General features: G+C 39.6%; 1 protein-coding gene across 5 annotated transcripts in view; it reads right to left on the minus strand.

Annotated features, from left to right (window-relative positions):
- MTR (5-methyltetrahydrofolate-homocysteine methyltransferase) overlaps nt 1-24,357 on the minus strand; it is a 107,852-nt gene that overhangs the window by 46,159 nt on the left and 37,336 nt on the right. For 4 of the 5 annotated variants that reach the window (XM_077998301.1, XM_015127036.3, XM_015127046.3 and 1 more), the window contains exons 13-18: nt 23,129-23,241; nt 19,641-19,781; nt 16,755-16,940; nt 4,788-4,967; nt 2,587-2,703; nt 2,135-2,275 (exon numbers count right to left, since the gene is read on the minus strand). In XM_077998301.1, the coding sequence (XP_077854427.1) occupies nt 2,135-2,275; nt 2,587-2,703; nt 4,788-4,967; nt 16,755-16,940; nt 19,641-19,781; nt 23,129-23,241 (878 nt within the window). The remainder of the gene's footprint in view (nt 1-2,134; nt 2,276-2,586; nt 2,704-4,787; nt 4,968-16,754; nt 16,941-19,640; nt 19,782-23,128; nt 23,242-24,357) is intronic. The other variant, XM_077998312.1, reaches the window with a different exon arrangement.

Raw genomic sequence — 24,357 nt, forward strand, 5'->3', positions numbered from 1 at the left:
GCAATAACTGAAAGAGATCATTCTCTTATAAAAGAGAAAAAATCCCTTGACTCTTATTTGCCTCATAATATTCCTGCTCTTCGTGCTCCATTTGCACTCAGCGCATCCTAAGGAATTGCTACAGAGCTGGCGACTCCCAGGAGTTATTAGAGGATACCTGTTTTGGTTATTAATTCTCTTAATGGCAACGGAAGTCACCTTGAAGGTAGACAGCCTCCCTGACAGAGAGATCAGTGGCTTATGAGAAGCCCTCATGGTTACATTAAGAATGAGGAAATTCTTCTATGATGAATTGTTAAGCTCTTGCAATTGCTATTAAGATTTCCCTCACTTTGACAGTGCCTCCAGGGGCAAAACCTCTTGGCAGCTCAGCATGACATACAGAAATGAAAGCTTGTAAACAATCGCTAAGAGAGTACAGACCAAAAGAATGTCTAGCACAAAATACAATGCTAAAAAAACCTGAAATGGGAATGGTCTTACAAATAAGGAGCCCCTTTCCTAAGTGAGAGGGCTGCCTCCTCTGGATAGATCACGGAAAAGATAAAAACACATCATTTCACGGGTTAATTAAGAACTGTCTAAAATAACTTCATGACAATAGAGGCTATGATGCCCCTTTGGCCTGCAACAGAACTCTCTGACAGTTATTAATGAAGGGCCCCTACTAGGTAGAAGATGGACCATGACTCAAAACTGAATAGTGTTTAACGCCCATGTCTCAGCGTTCAAAGAATAAGACAGGACTAAGCACTCTGTCTATGTGAACAAAAACGGTTAATAGGAAAAAAAATTAAAATCTATGGAATGTTTCCTAAGTAATGTGCTGAGAAGTAGAACTTGATTATATCTGCCACAACCAAATGAGACATTCTGTCCTGGGTCCACATGAGAAACTAGAAATGTTTTTAAGGAACTGAGAGGAGGGTCATGTGAGCTTTGGCACAGTGTCTGAACTCCTTTCAGCTTTGTTGAGCCTAAGGCTTCCATAAGCAATTTCAGAAATCTAGTCTTACTACCAGTAAGGCGGATAAAACAAGGATGTGGTTACTCTCAGAGTGCCTTATCCTTCTTCCGGAGCATTTTATTACTCTTCTGTAGAAGAGGAAAAGTTGGCTGTTCTATCAGAGCTAAATTCAGATTCTAACATGGAAAATATTAACAAAGTTGGCAAGAGACACAAAAGCATCCTACCACTTTCTCAACATGCTTTGTCGGAAAAATGTCTTCCTTTGCCATCATTCTCTGAAACAGATTAAAATGCAAGTTCTTTTGAGGTAAAGATCTCAACTTTCCTTAAACTGAATTCTAGGAAGCAGCATCTATGATAGATACTTCATGTGCCTAGGACTGCGCCCAACATGTAAGTGAGAAACAAGCTGGTGTTTGAATTAGCTATAATTATACTCATTTTTTACAGATCAAATGTGCACAGACTTCAAGCCTTGAACTGCAGAACTTTGCCACAGATGCACTAGATCCTAACATAAACAGATATACAAACCAAAACACGTAACATTGGGGACCACGTAATGCTAACACAGCCACACAAGAAAATCCAGAACAGCTATTTCAAATAATGAGGTAGAAAAATATCAAGTAAAATGGAAATATGTTCCCAGTACACTGCTAAGAAAAAAATATTACCATAAAAGCATCTATAGTTCTATTTTTGTAAAAAAAAATGTGTGTACATGTACCTATGCATGCATATTCATTTTGCAAAGAGAAAAAAAAAAAACTCCCGTTACTTAAAGGTTATAACAAAGTCTCAAGTGTTTAACTTTGGGTGGTAGGATTACAAGTGATTTTTATTTTCTTCCTTTGCTTACCAGAATTTTGTAAATTTTCTAGAACTAATATGTTACTTGGTACAAGAAAAATAAATTTTACATTTTAAAATAAACTTAAAGAAACCTAAGTCCAGAATACGGAAGCAGCCTAGGCATGGTCTGTTTATCCTTCCTTGCCCTAGCTACACCACCATCTCTGCAACTCTCTGTAGAAATTTTCAGTGATCTAAACATATGATTCGATATTTGCTTCTATTCCACAATGAAGGTCTACTAACTGTGGGTGAGTAATACATTCAAAGACAGGAAAAATCCATCCATTAGAACACTTGTCTGTCTACCTGGGCATAACGTAAGAGCTTCTCCGTGGCCTCAGGGTCTTTATTCCAGATGAGATCTTCACAGAGCTGCAGAAGTTCCTTATGGATATCATCATACACAGGGAGGTTTCCAGCATTCACTATCCCCATGTCCATGCCAGACTAAGGGCAATACAAATAAAAATGAGAATTTACAGTGATACCCTAAGTCAGCGATCAGCAAACTTTTCTCTGTAAAGGGCTAGATAGAAACTATTTTAGGCCATAGCCTCTGTCACAGCTACTCAACTTTGCAGTTACAGCATAAAAGCAGCCACAGACAAGATACAAGTGAATGGGTGTGGGTCTATCCCAATAAAATCTTATTTACAGAAACTGGGAGCAGGCCAGACTTAGTCTAGATGCCACACTTTGAAAACCCCTACCCCAAGTAAAAGCTGGTTTCCGCAGGACAAAGAGTTCTTCTACCATACCTTGATTGCATGGTAAAGGAAAACCCCATGCATTGCTTCTCGAATGGCTTCCATTCCTCGGAAGGAGAAGGACAAGTTGGAAAGACCTCCACTTATTCTGGCTCCAGGTAATGTTTCCTGGCAAAAATTTTAAAACATGAAAAGATTCCCCTTTTTGCTAAAAACAGCAATCACATCTCTTAAGCTTTATATAGGAGTCGAGAGAAAAAAAACAAAAAACAAAAACCATCCAAAGTTCAAAGTAATTCAGAGCCTCCTGTTACTAGACATAGAGCAAAGCTTGCTGTATTATGGTATCACAAAGGTGCTGCTTCATAAGTAGTTTTTCCTACTAGACTCCATTCTCCCTACGGAAAACACGTGAGTACACACATACACACACACACACACACACACACACATACACACACACACACACACACACAGAAAGACAAAGAGGAACACGTGAGTACACACATACACACACATACACACACACACACACACACACACACAGAAAGACAAAGAGGAATTCCCTATTCATTAAACGTACAAATTACTAGAAGGCTTCCATAGCCTAAATGAACAAACTCCCTAGTTCACTATAAACTTGACCAACTATAAAAGGACAAAAGGAAATTGAAGTTCCAACCATACCGATAACAATAACAAGCATCATCAGACATGTGGAATGACAGGAACTCTCACTTACTATTATTGGCTCAAGAATCTAGGGAGACAGTTTGTCATTATCTACTACTATGAGCCAACCATTCCACTTCTGGGTATATGCTACAGAGAAGCTCAGGCATGTATGTCTAAGATACATATATAAGAATACTCAGAGCAGCATTGTTCATAATGTCCAAAAGCTGGAAACAAACTAGATGTCCATTAACAACAGAACAGTTAATTGTGGTATAGTTATACCACAGAATATTATACATTAATAAAAATGAACAAACAGCTACAGACACACAGATAAATCTTTAGAATGAAGTTGAGCAAGAAAAAAAAGCATAAAAATATTATGATTCTTTTTATTAGGCTCAAAAGCAGACAAAACCAAACTATATCATTCAGATATTCAGTCAATTCTTATTATTTTGTGGTAGTTATGTTCCTTAAGGTCACTGCAAACACTAAATTAGGGAATACCAGAGCATTGCTCCTAGGAGAAATACAGGGTTACCAATGAATACATAACCTTGTTCTGTGTGTTCATGTTAAGATACTTTATCTAATATTTATTGTTGATTAATTAACACTGAATTCACAGCCAATGGCACTATAACGCATGTCTGAACAAAGCTTGTCTAACACACATATTTCCTCCATAAGGCACATCACAGCCTTCTTGCACTTAGGAACACTAGACAGCACTAGTATGGGGCCATTTTAAAAAGTGACCTCACCAACAAAAAGCACAAAAATGTGAAAAATATGGCATTAGACTGCAAAAAGGACATCTGTGTACACGACGAGAGCTGAAATAAGAAAGTAGGTCATTGCCATGTTTGACCTCTTTGGGAACAATATGGGTTGGGCCACTCAAATTTTCCACCACTCTGCATATGGGTATGTCTAAATAACTGCAGAAGTGACGTATTGATTTTGGGGTCACAAATAAACTTCAGTGAGTGTATGAATTTGCAAATACAAAATCCATGGATGATGCAAATCAAATCTACGTGTATAAGCAATAAATTTATGAAGAAAAGCAACAGAGTAGCGTCATAAAACTCAGGACGATGGCTACTTTATAAAATTGAGAATGAGGTGTAACTGCAAAAGGAGAGACAGATGAGGGCGCTCGCTATGCTCTATTTTGGGACCTAAATGAAGGCTCTCATATGCTTCATAATTAATTATTTCTTAGGTTCTGTGGTTTTTTGTTTTGTTTCGTTTTGTTCAAGACAGGGTCTCACTCTGTTGCCCAGGCTAGAGTGCAGTGGCGTGATCCCGGCTCACCGCAACCTCCACCATCCTGGGTTCAAGCGAGTTCATCAGGCTCTGTTATATTCTACAGTTTGTTGGTTACACAAGTTAAAACTCCACTAAAGAAAAAAAAAAAATAAGGTCTCCTACATTTCAGAAAAACTATTTACTGAGAACAAGAATGTTAACATTTCAGCCAATAAATATATGTCAGCTCTAACCATTCATTAGACCCATGGGACGAATTTGAGCCATGACTTGGGAGAGAAAATGTCTACACTTACTTTAATGACTTTTGTTGCATGGATAAAATTAATGGCATACAAGTTGTGTTCTTCCATTCCAGTCCCAATGGTTAGGATATTAGGGTCAAAAATGATGTCATTTGGATTAAAGCCCAGTTTTTTCACAAGAAGATGGTAGGCCCGGGTACACACTCTGATTTTCGTGTCTGTTTCCGTTGCCTAGAGAAAAGAGCAAAAGATGTAGTTTGAAATAGAAAAATTAAATATCTATTAAAATATTAATATTAAACACCTGTTATTTTATTTTAATAAAATATTAATATTAAAATATTAAGTGTTATCTATTAGAGCACATTTCACTCATTGAAAACACTCAAGTGTCAATGCTTGGATTTCACAGAAATCTAAATGCCAAGTAGCTTCCGATCACTTATCAAATTATCTCAGAGGAGAGGTTGGTTTAAAGATCTCTTTGTGTGTTCACAAACACAGCAGCTATACTTTCCGCAAAAAATCAAATCTTATACATATACACACGTGGTATATTATGAAAAAGCTTCTAAAAAATACATGCATATGATAAAAAATCAAATATTACTAAAGAAGAGATTAACGTAAGTGCCCCTTCCTCTCTTGACCTGCCAGCAGTGTCACAACCTATCACCCAGTTCACACTGCCACTGCTTTCTCAGATCTTTTTGCAAGAACACTCTAAGTGTATTCAAGGATATGCATTTATTCCTCACCTCCACCCATTATAACACTGGCTTAACATGTGTCTTAAGTCATAAATACAAATTAGTCTTTACCTTCAAAATAATGTCCCTAAAAGGCAAAACACTGACTCCAGCAACACTCATCCCCCAATCCCCCAGCTGCTTCACATCAGCCTCAGAATCTTGGCCTACATCTCCAATCTCATCTCCTACCATGTGCCCTCTCCTCTACTCCGCGACCCCTACATTGCTCCTTTGGTGTTTCTGAAACCCGCCAAGCTTATTCCTCCCTCTGCAATTTTCATTTATTGCTGCCACTACCCAGAACATACTGTGACATGGCCTTGTGCTTTATAGGACTCAGGCTTCTGCCCAAGGGCCCCCTTTTCAGAGCCTACCTTAAATCACCCTCCCTAAACCAGCCACTTCCACCCTTCCTCACCTCCTCCACTCTTCTTCAGAGTATTTCTTTCCAGAAATTGTATTATTTTAGCAACATCTTTAGTATTTTTGGCTGTTTTGTTACTTATTAATTGGTAAACTCCTCTCTCCTAGCTGGAATGCCAGTCTTGTTGTATCCCCAGTGCCCAGAGCAGTGCCTGTCAACGTACGTGCTCAACATTATGTATGAATGCTGCTTTTACTCAAAGCATTTCTGAACTTTGTCATGGAAACTGTCTTCAGATCAAATTTACAACCTCAACACAGGGTATTTACCAAATTACATCCTGAATGATTTCTGGTTGTATGAAAAATCAAATCTACTCTTAAAAACGATTGCTTGCTATCACTAGAGTGATAAGAAAAAATTAGTCACAATTCTGAAGGTCAATTCTCAATGAATGTGAAAAACATTCCTGAAAAATGGCCAACCCTACTGCAATCTGCATTGCAGACTTCTGTGGAGATGAGGGGGTGGGGACACTGACATAGGTCAAGTGCATCTAGTGAGGCCCTAGACAACAGAAATGAGGAGTAGGGGAATTATGAAAAGAACTCTCTTAGATCTAATCTTTTGATCACTTACTACTTTGGTATTCTTTTTCAACTGTTTTCTTTGGTCTCTTTAATCGCTCCGGGCAGCTGCTGGGGTGAGATTTCACCTCTACTTGGGAGGGAAGTGTCTCTAGGAGTCAGCAGACAAAGCGGCCCAGGGAAAGGGAGACAGGAAGTAGTCTTTGTGGCCTCACTGCACCCAGGCTTTAGGGAAGGTGGCGAGCTTTCGTCTTCCTTAATGGAATTTTCTCAATGCTTACTTCCTCTGCCTTCAGTTAGAGTGAAAAGGTTAAAGGTTGAGACTGAGATGTGTGTCAGAAAAAACTGGTCAGAAACAGGTCATTTGCAGCTGCCTTTAGTCTTGAATTTTTAAAGCTCACCCTTCACCAGACAGCCCAATAGAGTTCTAGGCTCTAGGTTCATGGCCGAGCTAAGCTCACTATGAGAGAAGGCACAGGGACGACCAGTGCCACTAGTATTACTGAGTAACCTAGTCTGGTTGGTAGATGAAGAAGTCAAGGTCCTGGTCATTTCTCTCCTAAGCCATGAATATTATCTGGCCAAGCAGGGCAGGTTGAAGTGAACAGTATGTTACCCACAGGAGAGTAGGGTGTAGGGCCCAGCTGTGTACCAAAGACAGCCTTGCTTGTGGGACAAGCAGGAGCATCCTCAGGACAGGAATTCATTTCTAGAACCAAAACAGAGTCATCAACTCTAACCTCCATAAGCATGAAGCCCTTCTCAAATTGTTCTCATGGTGCCTAGCACAGTATCTGTGCCACAGGGTTGCACAACCCTGTGCAACAGTGGTTGAGTGTCACTCAACCTCTGTCACTTGATTAAATAATGACTCTCAGAGTGAACACAGCGTTGGTTTACAGGCCTTTGTCAGGAGCAGGTCATATCATGTTAGGTTCACCAAGCTTCTGTCTTACCCCTCACCAGAGCTGTGGGACAGACACACCAATAAAGCCTCAATCGTGCTTGTGGATTTCACAGATCCAGAATAGAAGTTCAGTAAAACAACAGAACGGGAGCTTTACTCCATCAGGAAGGGCTTTCAACCCTGGCTGCACATTACAATAACCCAGAGGGATTTCTGTTTGCTTGTTTTTTATAATAGTAACACCTCACCCTGAACCAGTTAAATCAGAATCTGGAGATGAGGCCTCAGCAAGTGTTTTGTAAAAGCCCCTTAGTGATGCTAATGTAAAGCCAGGTGAGAACCACTGACAGGTGAGATGTGGCACCTTCTCAGCTGGAGTAGAAGAAAAACTCGGTGATACTCTGAGCAGCAAGAAGGAAGGAATAAATGCCATGTATAGCTTTATCAAACTCTTAAGCCATAGAGAAGCTAGACTGTGACCAGTGAGTACAAGGCTTTACTTCTTAAGAAGCTCATGGCTCAGATTTTGCTAAAATACCAGACACTCAGGGAGTAATGCAATAAAACAATTTTTGATTTAGTCATCAAGGCAGATACTGTAAGGAAGAGAAGGACAATGTGTAGATTCTTTAATGTTGATTCTTTAAAGAACCTAGATTCTTTAATGTAGTCTGAAAAGGAGCAGAGATGGAACAGGGCTAACTTCAGAGGTGAGTTAAAGTTTTAAAATCCAACTGAACTAGTTGAAGATGGGCAAGAGAACCCTGGAGGAAGCAGAGGCCCATTCTGGGACTGTAGTTAAAAAAAGAAGTGGTCCGGCCCAGTGCAGTGGCTCACATCTGTAATCCCGGCACTTTGACAGGCTGAGGCAGGTGGATCACCTGAGGTCAGGTGTTTGAGAACAGCTTGGCCAACATGGTGAAAAACCACCTCTACTAAAAATACAAAAATTAGCCAGTTGTGGTGGCACACGCCTGTAGTCCTAGCTACTTGGGAGGCTAAGCCAGGAGAATTGCTTGAACCCAGGAAGCGGAGGTTGCAGAGCTGAGGTCGTGCTACTGCACTTCAGCCTGGATGACGGAGTGAGACTTGATCTAAAAAAAAAAAAAAAAAAAAAAAAAAAAAAAAAAAAAACCAGAAGTGATAGAAATGGATATTTGTGCCTTTCAAGAGAGACAGTGACAAGCAGGAAGGTAAACACTGAAGAAAAGGAAGTGTCCAAAGGAAAAAATCTAAAAATCACAACCAAAGGGAAAAAATCTACCAAAGAAAAAATATGTCACTTACAATAAAAACAACAAACAAAACACATAGGAATGATCTAGAGATTTCCTATTTAGGGATAATTACACAACTCCATCGAATGAGTAATTGGAAAGACATTCCACGTTCCTCAGAGACAAATCTAAACATTGGCAAGATACCAATTCCTTGTTATCTTGTAGGTTAGGATTATTTAGATATTAATCAAGATCCAATGGTTCTCATAATTAGAAATTTATTTTCAAATCATTTTAAAACAAGAAAACCAAAAAAAAGGAAAATGTGTTGCATATATTGATTATTCTTTTATATAGTTTACACATGTGCAAACAAAAACTAATATAGACTATTCTGCTATTATGTGATAATTATATTTCTAAGAAACTTCACATTATCAAAAATTGTCATACAAAAAAGTCATTTTTGTGAACCTATGGATTATATGAAAAAAATTAAAAATCATTTCATTTAGAAAAAGAGAACTAAATCTAGAGTCAGTATACTTGTCCCATAGAAATTTCAATAATAAAGGTGTCCTGTATCTTGTTATGTAGAGCTAAGAATAACAGCTGGTCAAAACTATCAGCAACAATGAAAAACACAGAAATGCTTTCTCGTTGCCTTTCAATCCAGAAGTCTCAGGCCCAGCCTCCTGTCGTATCTGGTCTTGACCTTGCAGTTTTGTTTGCAACATGGATCACAGACATTAACCAAAGACTCCAACACAGCAGCCAGCTATTGAAACAAAGCTGGTGTGCCTTGCTTAGCCGCAACAGTAGCTTCCCATTTGAGGGAGTTGTTGTTTTTCCCCTATAATCAGTGGTGTCAATCCAAGCAAAGCAAATTCCGGTTCTTAACTGATTGCTACATCCAAGAACATTATGACAACTCAATCAACAGAAAACATGCCTTTATATAAAAAATACCTGCATTGCTGGCTTCTTAACTTTGAAAGTATACAGGATTTTTGCTTTGCTTCTTATAATTTTCAATATTTATGACAATTTGACAGTGAGCATACATGCAACTCCATAATCTGTATAATATTTAAATGCTCTGGAGAACAGTCCAGTAAAATTATGTTACCTAAGTTATCTATTTCTCTTCAGTTGGGCACTTGGGCTGTTATATTTTCAATAATGTTGGTGTAAAATCTTGGCATATATAGTATCCTTACGCTGCTGAATTCTTTTGTTGGAATAATTGCCCAGAAATAAGATTATGAGCTCAAGGGGTATAAACAATTTTTTGTCTCTTGACAGGTATTATATTCTCTTTCAAAAGGACTGTACCAGTTTACACTACACTCTGCAACAAACAAGGCTTCAGTTATATCACTGCTGTATCTACATAGACCTTGACCATTTTTAACTTTACTAATTTAGTAGGGATAAAACATTACCTTAAGGCTGCTCTAATTTGTATATATTTCATAACTAGCAGGTTATTTTGTTTTCCTACATTTGCTTTTAATTTGTGGTCACAGTCAAGTCTAAATTGGGAAAACCTATCCTTAGACAAGACCAAGCACTAAGCAGTGCCAATAAACAAAGCACAGGGTGAACATAGGATTTGGAAGCATACACCCATCTTCAAATGAGGAAGACCAAGGGTAAAAACTTGGTTCCACCATGTCCTAGACATGACACTGGTCCACTGTAAAACGGGATGGCTGCCACCTCAGTGGTTACTCTGAAGACTAAATTAAATAACCTCTGCTGGTGGTTTTCAACCAAAAGATACATCAGAATCACCTCTAAGGCTTTAAAATGTCTAAAGCCAGGCCTCATCCCAGACCAAATGAGTCAAAACTCAAGGGCTGAAGTCCAGGGGTGTGTATGTTTTTTCAAAAGCTCCAGCAGTGACTGCCCTTCCCTGTCACAGTGAGTCTGCTTTGCACTCCTGGTTAAGCACCACAGATCCCTAAGGCGCAACATTCCATTCTCACTCTGAATTGACCTTGCTTCCAACTTCACCGAGAAAACAGAAGCAATTATAGACTCCCGCCAGCACATCAACCAGCATGCCTGCAGATCTGCACTCTTTACTCTGCCTTCTCTTTTGCACTTGAGCAAACTGCCCAGCTACTGATCTAAAGCCACCCCTCCACTCACACAGTGATTGCCATCTCTCTCAACTCACAAGGTCATGGCTCTGGCAAATGCCTCCTTTCTCTCCTGCATCAATTCCTCCCTCTCTCTCCCAGATCATTCTCATCAGCTTACAAAAACATGCTGTCACAGAATCTACACACACACACACATACACACACACACACACACACACATATACATAAACACACATCCTTTCTTAACTTCGTATTTCCCCCCTGGTCTCCACCCTATTTCTTTGCTCCCCTTTATGGCAGAACTGTAAAAAGTTGCCTATACTGCTGCTTCTATTCTTCTCCTATTCTCTCTAAATCCACTCCAATAAAGCTTTCATCTCCTTGGAAACAGTACAGCAAGATCACAAATGACCCCATTTCTAATCCAATGGTAAACCCTTGGTCTCATCCCACTTGGTCTATCCACAACTCTTTAAACAGCTGATCATGCCCTTTTCTTTGACGCTTGTTCTTCACTTGGCTTCTAAGGGAACTCTCTCTTCTAACTCCCCTCCTACCATGTAGGCTGCTCCTTCTCATATCCTTCTGATGGTGTTTCCTCTTCTCCCCAGTGCCCTAAGCACTGTGGTTCTAAGACTCACTTACTCCTAGGACTTCTCTACAGTCATTCCTTTGGTGAGCTCAGCCAGTCTCACTGCTTTAAATAGCATGTACAAATAATTCCCAAATAAAGGAATCCTATCTTCAAGCCAGACTTTGCCCACAAAATCCACTCATTTACACAACTGCACACTCGACATGCCCACCACATACTATGTCCAAACCCAAACTTCTCCTTACCCCAGCCCAAATCTGCTTCTCAAAGTCTTTCTTACCTCAGTAGCTCCTTCCTTTCAATTGCCCAAGCCAACAAATTCTAAAATTATCCCTGACTCCTCTTTCCTTCACAACCTATACTCAATGTGAATGCAAATCCTATTGGCTCTATGTTAAAAATATATGTAGAAACAGATGATTTTTAACATCCTCTTTTGCTTTCACCGTGGCCCTAACCATCACCATATCTCATCTGAATGAGAGCAATAAACTCTAACATTTCTGCTTTGGCCCTAACAGACCATTCTCCACAAAGGACCAGAGGGTTTAAACATGAGTCAGATCACATTTACCCCTCTGTTCAAAACTTTTCCATGGTGTCCCCACTCACACTGGGTAACAATGTTAACCAAAAGTGTGAAGAAAGGCCGCCAAGGCCCTATGTGATTTGACGTGCCACCTTTCCAACCTTGTATCTTCCCAATCTCCTCCTCTCCCCTCTGCTCCAGCTACTCTGGCTTCCCTGTTGGTTTTCAAACACGACAAGCATCTATCTACCTCAAGATTCCCTCTGCAAAGAACACTATTCCCCCACATTTTCACACGGCTCACCTAGGCTTCTGCTAAAATGTCACATCATCCATGAGGCCTTCCCAAACTATCCTACATAAAATAATATTCCCCCATCTCCACGCTGAGGGGGGATCAAATACTCTTCATTTCCCTTCACCGTATTCAATACCATTCAATGTGTGTATACACACACACACGTTTATTATTATTATTATTATTATTATTATTTTTGGAGACAGAGTCTAACTCTGTCACCCAGGCTGGAGTGCAGTGGTGCGATCTCACCTCACTGTAACCTCAGTCTCCTGGGTTCAAGTAATTCTCATGCCTCAGCCTCTCCAGTAGCTAAGATTACGGGCATGCATTACCACATCTGGCTAATTTTTGTATTTAGTAGAGACGGGGTTTCACCACGTTGGCCAGGCTAGTCTCGAACTCCTGAATTCAGGTGATCCACCTGCCTCAGCCTCCCAAAGTGTTGGGATTACAGGTGTGAGCCACCACACCTGGCCAATTATTCATATATATATACATTTTTTTAAAATGTGTTATTCCCTTTGTCCCTAAGAATATAAATCGTACATGAACAGGGACTAGGGTGTATTCTCTGCTGTCTCCTCAGAGATTAGAATAGGGTCTGGCACATAGTAAGTGCTCAGGATATATTTGAAGATATTTGCCTCATTAAAAAGTAACAAGTTGCTATATATATCCGGTTTTTTTTTTTTTTTTTTTGAGACAGAGTCTCGCTCTGTTGCCCAGGCTAGAGTGCAGTGGCGCGATCTCGGCTCACTGCAAGCTCCGCCTCCCAGGTTCAAGCCATTCTCCTGCCTCAGCCTCCTGAGTAGCTGGGACTACAGGCACCCGCCACTACACCCGGCTAATTTTTTGTATATTTAGTAGAGACGGGGCTTCACCGTGTTAGCCAGGATGGTCTCGATCTCCTGACCTCATGATTCGCCCGCCTCGGCCTCCCAAAGTGCTGAGATTACAGGCGTGAGCCACCATGCCCAGCCCACTATATATATTGTTAAAAGGAACATTCAGATAACAAAAAAAGAGCTTCTGGAAAAAGAAGAAATAAAACTCTAAATAGAGGGTCTGGAGGATAAATGTAGATATGAAAATCTCACCCGATGCAGAGTACAATACCAGAGTTGGAAAATAGGAGAGAAATATAAGAAAATTAGACAATCTGTCCAAAACATTCAATATCTCAATAATACATGTACCAAAAAAGAAAATAAAACAATCCAAGGACACTTCCTACCACTGCAGCTGTGACTTTCACAAATGAAAGGCCTACTGAGTGCCAGCATAATGGATGGCTCATCATCGCAAGAATTCAGAACACAGAGGACACAAAAGATTCCCAAAGCGTCCAGAGAATAGAAAAACAAGTTTCACAAAAATAATCAAGAGTTAGAACAGCACTGGACTTCTTACCAATACCAGTGGGAACCAGAAGACAAAAGAGCAGTATTTTGAAAACACAGAACAACTTCAAGTTTGCACTCCTATGCCCATACAACTGCCAATTAAGCGTAAAAGTAGAATACGGCCATTTTCTGACACGTAAGATTTCAAAAATATTTACTGCCATGCTTTCTTTCACAAGAAGCTACCAGAGAATGTACTCTACCAAATGACCCAAACAAAAAGTTAACCAAGAATGAGGAAATTATGAGTTCTAAAAACCTAAGAGAAAGGCAAATGGAACCCCAGGAGGAAGGTCACAGCTGTGCAGCTGGCCTACTGAGCAGCCGTTCCGGGTCATGTCAGAAGACTTGGAGGGAGAATTCTTCAAAAAAGTAGTATGACAGTCCTCTTAATGTGTCTGGCTACATTGGATATTGGAGGTTTACACAACTGGGGTACAATCTGAAGGCGAAATACATAGAAAACAATACAAACAAAAAGGTAAGTATTACCTTCATAGAAAACAAATAAAGAGTAAGAAAGGATAAGCAATCATAGTATACTATTGCATGGCTCAGCTTTTATACTGTTTAATAATGTAAGCACTGAAAACGATTATAGCTAAAATGAACTATACTGGGAAGGATAAAAGTAAAGCTGTACAGAGTCAGGGCAGTGGATGGTGAAAAGCTAAAAAACCTTTAATCATTGTAGGAAGTCAATAAATAAAAACTAAAACTGGAATTTGAAGATAAAGAGGTAGATGCTACAAGAATCAGCTTAAAAAGCTGAAAGTGGCTGCCTCAGGATCTAGAAGGCTGAGGGTTTTTGTTTTCCTTTTTGTTTACGGAACTATTTGCCTATCTGCAGAAAATACAATTATCAAAAGGTCCCATACCACACTAAACTTCTAGTGGAAGATAACAACTTTTCAGATGGACAGTTTTAACAATGTGTCTCAGAATAGTAAATGCGTGCACTCTCTGACATAGCAATCCCACTTCAATGAACTGACTCTAAGAAAAATCATTTACAAGGGGAAATAGCTGCATGAATTAGGATATTCATTGGTCACTGAACTGTTCATGCTACTAAAATATTAGAAACACAATTTCATTCAATAATAGATAGTAAGTAAAACATACTAGAATGCAATGCAACCAGAAACCATGGAGTTTTAATCCCTATTCACTAAGATGGGAAAATGCCAACATTATGTTGAGTAGGGGAAAAGAGTTACAGAATACCAGGTATAATCTCATCTTATAAAAGTTTTCATTTGCTGAAACCTCTTTTGCTCTTTCCCCACATGGCCATGTGGCTTGCTCTCTCATTTTACTCCGGTTTTCAAATGTTCCCTCCTCAGACGGATCTTACAAGACCACCTCTTCTAAACAGGCCAACTCTTCCCTGACAGCCTTTTCACTCGACCCTTTAGCACAGGCCCTGAAGAATGAAACCAGATCACCTAGACCTGAATCCCAGCACTGCAAACTGTTAGCTGTGTGACAACTGCAAGTCCTGGGACATCTCTGTGCTTTAGTTTCCTCACATGACATTCAAAAATAACAAGAATACACACCCACGGTTTATATGCTTGGAGGAAGAAGTGATTTAATGTGTGTTGTGTACTTGCTTGGTGTGAATTAAGGTTCAATATATGTTAACGATCAAAATTCTCTCTCTTTTGCATTCTTCTGGATGATTTGAATTTTTTCACAATGAAAGAAAATGTATCTTTCATACAAAAAAATACATTTAAAAACAAAGAAAGACAGAAAGGAAAGAAAAAGTACATATAATCCCATTACTTGTTCGGTCAGTATGTCCCCATTTGAGACCATCCCCAACTCAGACCATCCCTACTACCCCAGTTGACAACCATCAAATTCTTTTCTCTGCTTATACAGACACACATACGTAAATGTAAGTACTTTTATATTAAGTAAAATTGGGATCATGTCACTCACTTTTTTCATTTTTCAATATATTGAAGACATGGTTCCATCTCCTGATTCTTTTTAACTGCTGCACAGTATTCTATGTAGTAAGGACCAAGGTTTAAGCATTCCCCTAGTAATTGACATTTAGTGTTCTTAGCTTATTGCTACCACAATGCTACAATAAATGTGAACATATATCCTTATATACTCAACCTTATTACTAGATTCCCAGAAGAGCTTAATAATAAGAAACAGATTTTTTAGTGGTTTTAAATAGGTACCAAAATATACATGAAAAGTTATGTAAAGTATAAAACGTAACAATAATCAGTTTATCACATAGTTGAATTATTATTATATCTGAAGCTTCCCATGTGCCCCACCCTGATTCTATGGCAGAGGTATTATGAAGGCTGCCATTTATCAATCTTCTAATTTTTTCTTCTATTTGGTAAAGGAAACTAATCTCATTATTTCTTTATTTTTTATTTCTTTAATGCTTACAAACGTTAGTATCTTCTCATAAGTTTATTGGCTATTTGTTATTTATTTTTATATAAACTGTTACTCATTTCCTTTGTCCATTTTCCTATTGGGTTGACTGGGGTGTTTTGCTTTCCAACTTACAGAAACTTTGCATATTAGGAATATTCACCCACTACTATTATTCATGTTGCAAATAGCTAACTTTATTTTAGTATATGGTTGGAAATGGGAATCTAACTTTATTTTCTTCCAGATGCATAGCCAGTCGTCCCAACAGCATTTCCTGAATACTTCAACCTTTCTTCATGAATACAAAGACTTTACTATATATCAGATTTTCATATACCGTCATTGACCACATAAGGACACTTAAATCAATGATGGATCATATAAACAACAATGGTTCCCTAAGGTTATAATACTGTATTTTTACTGTAAATTTTCTATGTTTCGATACATTTAGATACACAAATACCTATCACTTTGTTACAGTTGCCTACAGTATTCAGTATGGTAACATGCTACACTAGCTTATGACATAGGAACAATACACTATACCATCTAGCTTATGTGTGTAGTAGGCTATCCCATCTAGGTTGGTGTAAATACACTCTAGGATGTTGGCACAATGACAAAATCACCTAATGATGTATTTCTCAGACCATATCTCCATTGTTAAGTAATACATGATGTATGACTGTATACAGATACATGTACGCATATGTATATGAATGTATACAGAAAGAGATACATGTATATGTGTACATATATATGTAGCTGTTTCAGACTTGCATTCTAACCTGGGTAACACAATGGATTAGGCCAAAAGAAATCACTCACCTGTCCTTCTTCATCAAAAGCCATGACCACCATAGCAGCTCCAAACTTTTTAATCTTCCTGGCCTTCTCCAAGAAGTCATCCTCTCCTTCCTTCAGACTAATGCTATTGACAATGCACTTCCCTTGGCAGCACTTTAACCCAGCTTCAATCACAGCAAAATTGGAGGAGTCGATGCACAAAGGTACCTGAGATCAGAAAGGCAAGAAAATCACAGAGAGGCCACAAGTCACTACAAATTACTTTTCAAAAGCTCTAAAGTATTCCCTGTTTCTTCTTTAGCAAAACAATAAACAAATAATAGTAGTACGTCAGAGACAGAATTTTAATACACTTATTCTTTAAGACCAAAATACTTGGAGTAATTTCAGTATTACAAGATACTCCATGCATGGGCCAGGGATTTATAGCTGAAAGATCATAGCTGAACATCAGAATGAAATCAGTGGGATCAGTTCACCAGCTTCAGTGCAGTACACTTTCAAGTGCCTAGGCCCCGAGGCAAACACCTCAGATAGGATTTAGACATCCCTGATCTAACTTAGGAATTCATGTTTAGCCTTGTGTCCTTTGGGAACAGCCCTCTAGCGAAGTTATTCAAATTCAACCTCTCCTTTAGAAAATCAAATTACTGAATTTTTTTACTGAAAAAAAAAAGACTTTTAATATTAGAAAGGAAAAATAGATCTAATTATCAACAAATGCATATAATTAAAATAAAGGACAAGACTGAAATGCACAGTTGAGAATAGGTTCCTTTTAATTCATACCTCTGTTCTAGGAAAGGTGAAAGGAAGGGCTTGAAGAATTAGATTGATAAAAAGAAATGAAATGAGGCAACTGATCTAGGCTGCATTATGTTTGTATTTTTAGAGACAAGGTCTTACTATGTTCCCTTGGCTGGTCTTGAACTCCTGAACTCCAGGCATCCTCCCCACTCAGCCTCCCAAGTAGCTGAAACTATAGGTGTACACCACAGCTCCCAGCATAGGCCACATTATTCAATTAAGCCATTCAATAAATAATTAAGTGACTACCATATTAGGACCATACAGGGAAAACAGTAAGAAAGCCAGGTACTTGGCTCCACTGAGCTTAGAAAGATAAATAATTAAATAAGTAATGACATAAAGTGTGGTAAAAACTAAAAGCATACGAGAAGCACAGACTGCCATGGAAGCACACACCAAACCCAATCTAGGAAGCATGGAGAATGGGGCGGGAAAATCCAGGGAAAGCTTCCCCGGGCAGGAAACATTTCAACTGAGGACTGAAAAATGAGTAGTCAGCAATTTCCTAAGCCACGCCACCAAACAAGAGCAAAAAAGAACAGGCACTCCACCATGCTTTTTCTTAGCATGCTAGTAATGACAGGTTTGCTAAGAAAAGGGTCAAATGCAACGACAATACCAGGCCAGTGTATCGGCTCATATTTGCTTGCTGATAGTTTGGTGTCCCAACCCTACTGGTGAAAACGTGCTGGTAAAACGATTTTATGCTTTACCCCATGGGTCGAAATTTGGCCTCCAATAAATTGTGGTAGTAGGGCAAAACCAAGAAAGATAAGAAATTGTTGTGGCAATCAGAACACTAATAATTTATTGAGTTACATGGGGTCCTTCACAGTTGATAAAGCACTTGCATCTTTACAATTCACAAAGGGGGTTTGATGATCCCATTTTAGAGATGAGGAAAGAAAGTAGGGTCAATAGTCCATTGACTTGATTGGGCCTTAACAAGGCGAGTCTACCCTCTTCCCAATACTAAGCTGATAAACAATTGGCTATACCTCTGATTCTAACTAACTTTGAACAAGTTGTCTTGCTTCTTTGTACCTTAAATTCTCAAAATATTTATTCCCAGAAGAATGATGAGACTTTTTAGTAAAGAGTTTTAAGACACAAATGAAAGATGGGCAAATGTAATTCAGTACTTACCACAGACTTCTAACTTAAATCTGCTGAAGCCTAATAAAAAACCAACAGCTCAACCTGAAATATGCAACTCTTAAAGCACTAGGAAGTTTCTTTAAAAAAGAACTTCAAAAATCACTTCCTGCCAGGCACAGTGACTCACAACTGTAATCCCACCACTTTGGGAGGCCAAGGCAGGAGGACTGCTTGAGCCTATGACTTCAAAATCAGACTGGGTGGCACAGCAAGACCTGCCCTCTCTACCAAAAATATTTTTTAAATGATGCGTGCCTGTGGTCCTAGCTACTCAGGAGACTGAAGTGGGAGGAGTCTGAGGTTGCAGTGAGCTTTGATTGCACCACTGCACTCCAGCTTGGGCCACACAGCAAAACCCTGCCTCAGGAGGGGGAAAAAAAAAATCACTCCTCATAACAAGCTTAATGGCAGAAAAATAAGGTAAGATTTTTAAAAATTTTAGAACTCATTTAAAAATGTTTGAAAGACTGACACAAAAATCAACTTTCACCTTTTAAAGAACAAATGTAAAAGCTGACATAACCTCTTGATTTAATCTTGTTTTGTATTTTTGTCTTAGTCTGATAAGCCTGAAAGTTCTCTCCTTTCTGTTATAAGAAAGAAATCACTGAGTTCCCTTGCCTATGGCAGAAATAGAGCCAATGATTTTCCTTCACAGACAGGGAAAGTGGGTTGTTATTCTGTCCAGACATCTGAGAAGACTCAATTCTCATGAACAATCCCAGAAGCCTTGGAAACAGCCAGGCTGAAGCCACAGCTGTCTCCAAGATCTGCTTTATATGGAAAGGTTATCATTATCTGAGAAAGCTGACAATCAGAAACTACTGTGCTCAGAAAACCAGTTCTTGAGTTCACAGATTAATGGGACAACTGGCACAGTTAAATGAGTGACAAAGTGAGACAAGTAAATCCCCCTGATAAACACAAACTTTGTATAACCTTTGCGATGTCTGGCTCGGAAGCAATTAAGTTGCAAAATCTGGTCATTGCACTCGGACCATCTAGCATGCCATCATCCATGTTGATATCCAGCACCTGGGCTCCCATTTCCACCTGCACTCTGGCAACACCCAAGGCTTCCTGAAGGAAGAATGAGACAGGAAGCAGCGTTAGGAGACAGTACTTTGAGAAAAGGCTAACGAGGTCATTCCTTACCCTTCCCAGCAATCCTTTCAAATTACAAAGACTACCTAGCCAGACTCCCTGACTCTGGGCCTGCTGTCCTCCCATCACTCATCACAAATTAACCTTTCTCACACATCTCTTCCATCACATCATCTCACTGCTTAGAATCCACCAAAGCTGTTTTCCTACCATGAAGATTCTCAATTCCTCAGCATGGCAGTCAAGGCCCTCTGAGCTGGCCCCATCTTCTTACCCAACTGAACTTCCCACTCCACCCCCGCTGGAGCCCTCACCCAGCCAGATCTGTTCCCATCTCTGTGCTGCAGATCATGTTGTCTCCTCTGCTTGGAACGCAATCCCTTTCCCTTCCACATTGCTTAAGACCCAGCTCAAGCCCCAACTCCTCCAAAAAAAAGTCCTTAGAGAAACCATCCAAAACGATGTAACTCTTCAGTATTTGCCAAAAACTATATAACTCTTCAGTATCTGCTGAAAGTATTCATTGCAGGCTGTTAATAGGAGTTACATGAAAAGAAATGTCAGTTAAATAAGTTTCAGCAGGTTTTATAACACTGGAAGGCTTTTCAAATTCTTTAATGTACTATTATACACTGCAACCTTCCCAAAACAGAATACAGCATTTCCCACTTATGACCATCTAAGGAATATTTTGTAGGATAAGTGTTCCAAAAAGAGTCTTATATACTTCCCACTCTGAACAATGTTGGGCAAAATATACATATTCCATAATGCCTTCTAACTAACGTGACAGAGACTTTTTGTTTATTTGAGTCTTCACTGTACACTTCATAGTGTAAAAAAATAAGCAAGGATAAAATCAATAGTAGATGCTGATGTTGTCTTGATTTTTTTTAGCCCAAGAAAATAAAATAGAAACTTTTAGCACTCATTGTGATAGAATAGGCATGAAACTCTATGGCATATGCCACAAGGAAGCACCATATGCACTGAGCCAAGGCCGCACAGAGAAAAAGGATCACAATTCAATTCAGTAAATCTGGACCGGGCACAGTGGCTCACGCCTGTAATCCCAGCACTTTGGGCGGCTGAGACAGGCAGATCACTTGAGGTCAAGAGTTCAAGACCAGCCTGGCCAACAAGGCAAAACTCCATTTCTACTAAAAATACAAAAATTAGTTGGGTCTGGTGGCGGGTGCCTGTAGTCCCAGCAGCTCTGGAGGCTGGGGCAGGAGAATCGCTTGAACCTTGGAGGTGGAGGTTGCAGTGAGCCAAGACCACGCCATTGCACTCCAGCCTGGGTGACAGAGCAAGACTCTGTTTCAAAATAAATAAAGCAATTAATTCAGTAAATCAAAAAATGTTTTCTAGTATCAGTACCAATTTAAATACAATAAAGAATAAAAAGAAGTGTAAATCACAATCCTGGTTCTTAAAGGGTTTATATCTAGTTGGGGGCACATGTCACAGTCACATAAAAAACTACCGGACACTGCCATACAATGTGTGGGTCAAATGCCAAGATGATCTCAACATCCAGGAAAGGGAAAGGTCGCCACAAACCAAAATGGAGAAAGCTAACTGAGAGGGAGCATCTTCAGCTGGCTAATGGGGAATGGATTGGAGCAAACAGACAGGAGGTAAGACAGTAAGCAACAGGGTCAAAAGACCTGGAAAATGGAAATGCCAATATCTGACCTATTTCTTAACAATCACGGAATAACAGCTTCAAGGTCTAACCTTCCCAAACAACCTCAGAGAGATGAAGCAGTTTGTTTAAAGACATTTGAGTTGAGTAAGAACACAGGACTGGAACTTCTTTCAGGTCAATGTTCTTTTCACTAAACCACAAAGGGATCACTAAGACATAAAAGCTAGACTCTAATGAAGAGTCACCTGTCCCTTCCTGTTTCTACTGCCCCCTCCTAGTGTTTCCACTAGGCAGAGATAGCAGAGTGGTTAAGGGCACATGCTTGGTAGACTTGGGTTCTATCATTTACTTGCTGTAAAACAAAAGGCAAGTCATTTAACCTCCCCAAGCCTCTGTTTCTACACCTGTAAAATGGGGATAACCACAGTATCTATCTCCACCAGGCTGTGATGATTAAATGAGAAATGACATAAAGTGCTTAGCACAGTGATGGCACATAGAAAGACCTTATTAAATGATAGATATTATTACTTTCACCTGTTTGCTTCTTCCTAAAATGCTCTCAGTGTCAAATCTATCAAATCCACCAAAGGGACACCATAGAATAGGCATAAGAATCAAAACGCTGCCAGCTGAAGAACACTCTATGGCTAGGAAGAGTCACTGGCACTTCAGAAGGAAGCAAACAAGAACAAAGGCACAGAGTCAGAAGCGAGCCTCCTGGACCCCGTGGAACTTCCAAACTGGGAAGGCTCATGATGGATGCATACAGGAGCACTGGAAAGCAGCAAGAATGAGGGGAAGACAACTGACAGGGGAAGTGGTGAAACTGGGCAACCAGGCCCTGCTAATGTGCCAGCTGAGGGACTAGGAAGGAAGACACGCCTCCAGGGATGCCATCAGATAATAATGAACAGGTCCATGAAGGGGGATACACGGTCCTTTCCTTGTTATGAAAACTAAATCAGCTCTGATACTGGTTTCTGGAAGATCTCCTAAAGGTTGCAAAAAAGTGAGGAAAGTTGGATGACAAAGTTAATTATCATCAAAGCCCCGGCCAAATTCCTCCAATTTTAAATTCATATTTTCATAGGAAAATCTATCCAGGAGTCTTGGGTATGCTCTGTATGGATTAAATTATGCTCATCCACAGAGTGACCGAGCTTAAAAACACCATGGCTAAAACTATCACATAAACTTTCCAAGGCAAGGGTCTATTTCTTTCGTTTGTTTATTTTAGTCTACAGCTAACAAGATTCATAATACCCTCTCAACAGTGAGCATTCGATGCAGCCGTAAGGAACTGACAGGAATTTTCCTGTCTTTCCCTTTCCCTAGAAGGATTTGTGAGAAGACAAAATAAAGAGCCTTCTCAAATTTTTTAACTTATTTCATGATTAATAGAAATAGCTAGAACCTGGATCCTTCCCATCTCATCCTACTTCATACACCAAATGCAGTACTTTTTAACAAATATTGACAACAGCAGCTTCAATTTTTCAAAGCCTTGTCCTCCCACCAGCCCACCCTGCTGCAAACACACATTACCATCTTCTCACACTTTCTAGCGGCTCTGCTAATAACACTATCAAAGGCAGAGAGCTGTTTCATTTACATGCTGTCTAGCCAAAGACATGGGCAGATGCCTCAGGGGTCTTATTAAGATGCTCACTTCATAGTTTCCTGCCATGATGAGTTTAGCAAATTTCCTTGATCCTGCAACATTACAGCGCTCTCCAATGTTAACAAAGTTGGTGTACTGTCCAATCCTGAAGGGCTCCAGACCTTAAAAGGAGAAGCATTTTGAAAAATTTCTGCAAATGCATATGGATGACATAAGACAGACAGACGCAAATGTATTCAGTAAGAAAGAGAAGTTCCTGCACCACAGCCCATCTGAGCAGACAGGAGATCCAATGTGGAAGCAGGGCCATAGTTGTCTCTAGGGAGATTCAAATGCAGCAAAGGCTATTTGTTACATCTACATTTACAACCAGACTCTCAAAAGAAGAAATATTTCAGAGTTTTATGCTGCAAATAACCTCAAGGACCTAATCATACTGAGAAAAAAGAAAAAATAATCATCAACCCCTATTTAACCAAGAGGCTGGGGCAAAAATCATGGACAAAGTTAGAATTGAAAGAGAGGTGTTCCACAGCTGTCTGCTCAGATATTAGCTTGAAGCTATACGGAGTAAGCTTTTTCAATCCCACCAATGGTGTGTTTACAACGTTACTTCATTTCTTTGATCCAGAGGCCTAGAACCCATAATCAACAAGGCTGAATCAGGGACCCAGGTTGAGACCTGAGAGACAGGAGTCACTGTGGCAGGTCTATCACTAATGAGCTGGCTCTAGGTAAGCCAGGTGGACTTCTAGTGCCTGTTTCCTTATCTACCAACATCGTAACATCTCCCCTGCCACTGGCCAATTTAGGGGCAAATATCAGATAATACATGTGGATATATTACACCGAAGTAAAAACATACAGTGTGAAGTATCACTATAGAAAAGGCTCTGAACTGTTTTTGTTCTATTCATTATGTCTAAAGTATTAGGAGAGGCAGTCTCAAACGTACAGTGTGAAGTATCACTATAGAAAAGGCTCTGAACTGTTTTTGTTCTATTCATTATGTCTAAAGTATTAGGAGAGGCAGTCTCAAACGTACAGTGTGAAGTATCACTATAGAAAAGGCTCTGAACTGTTTTTGTTCTATTCATTACCTTTAAAGTATTAGGAGAGGCAGTCTCACTAGGTGGTTATAGGCAGGTTCTGGGGACAGACGGCCTTGGGTTCAAATCACTTACCTGAATGAACAACCTTGGGGCAACTTCCCATATGCCTCTGAGTTTACAAAGACAGTAAAGTGTCTGCTTTATACTGTTATTGTAAAAATGAAA

This window comes from Macaca mulatta, chromosome 1 (assembly GCF_049350105.2).
Source record: "Macaca mulatta isolate MMU2019108-1 chromosome 1, T2T-MMU8v2.0, whole genome shotgun sequence".
Lineage (NCBI taxonomy): Eukaryota > Metazoa > Chordata > Mammalia > Primates > Cercopithecidae > Macaca > Macaca mulatta.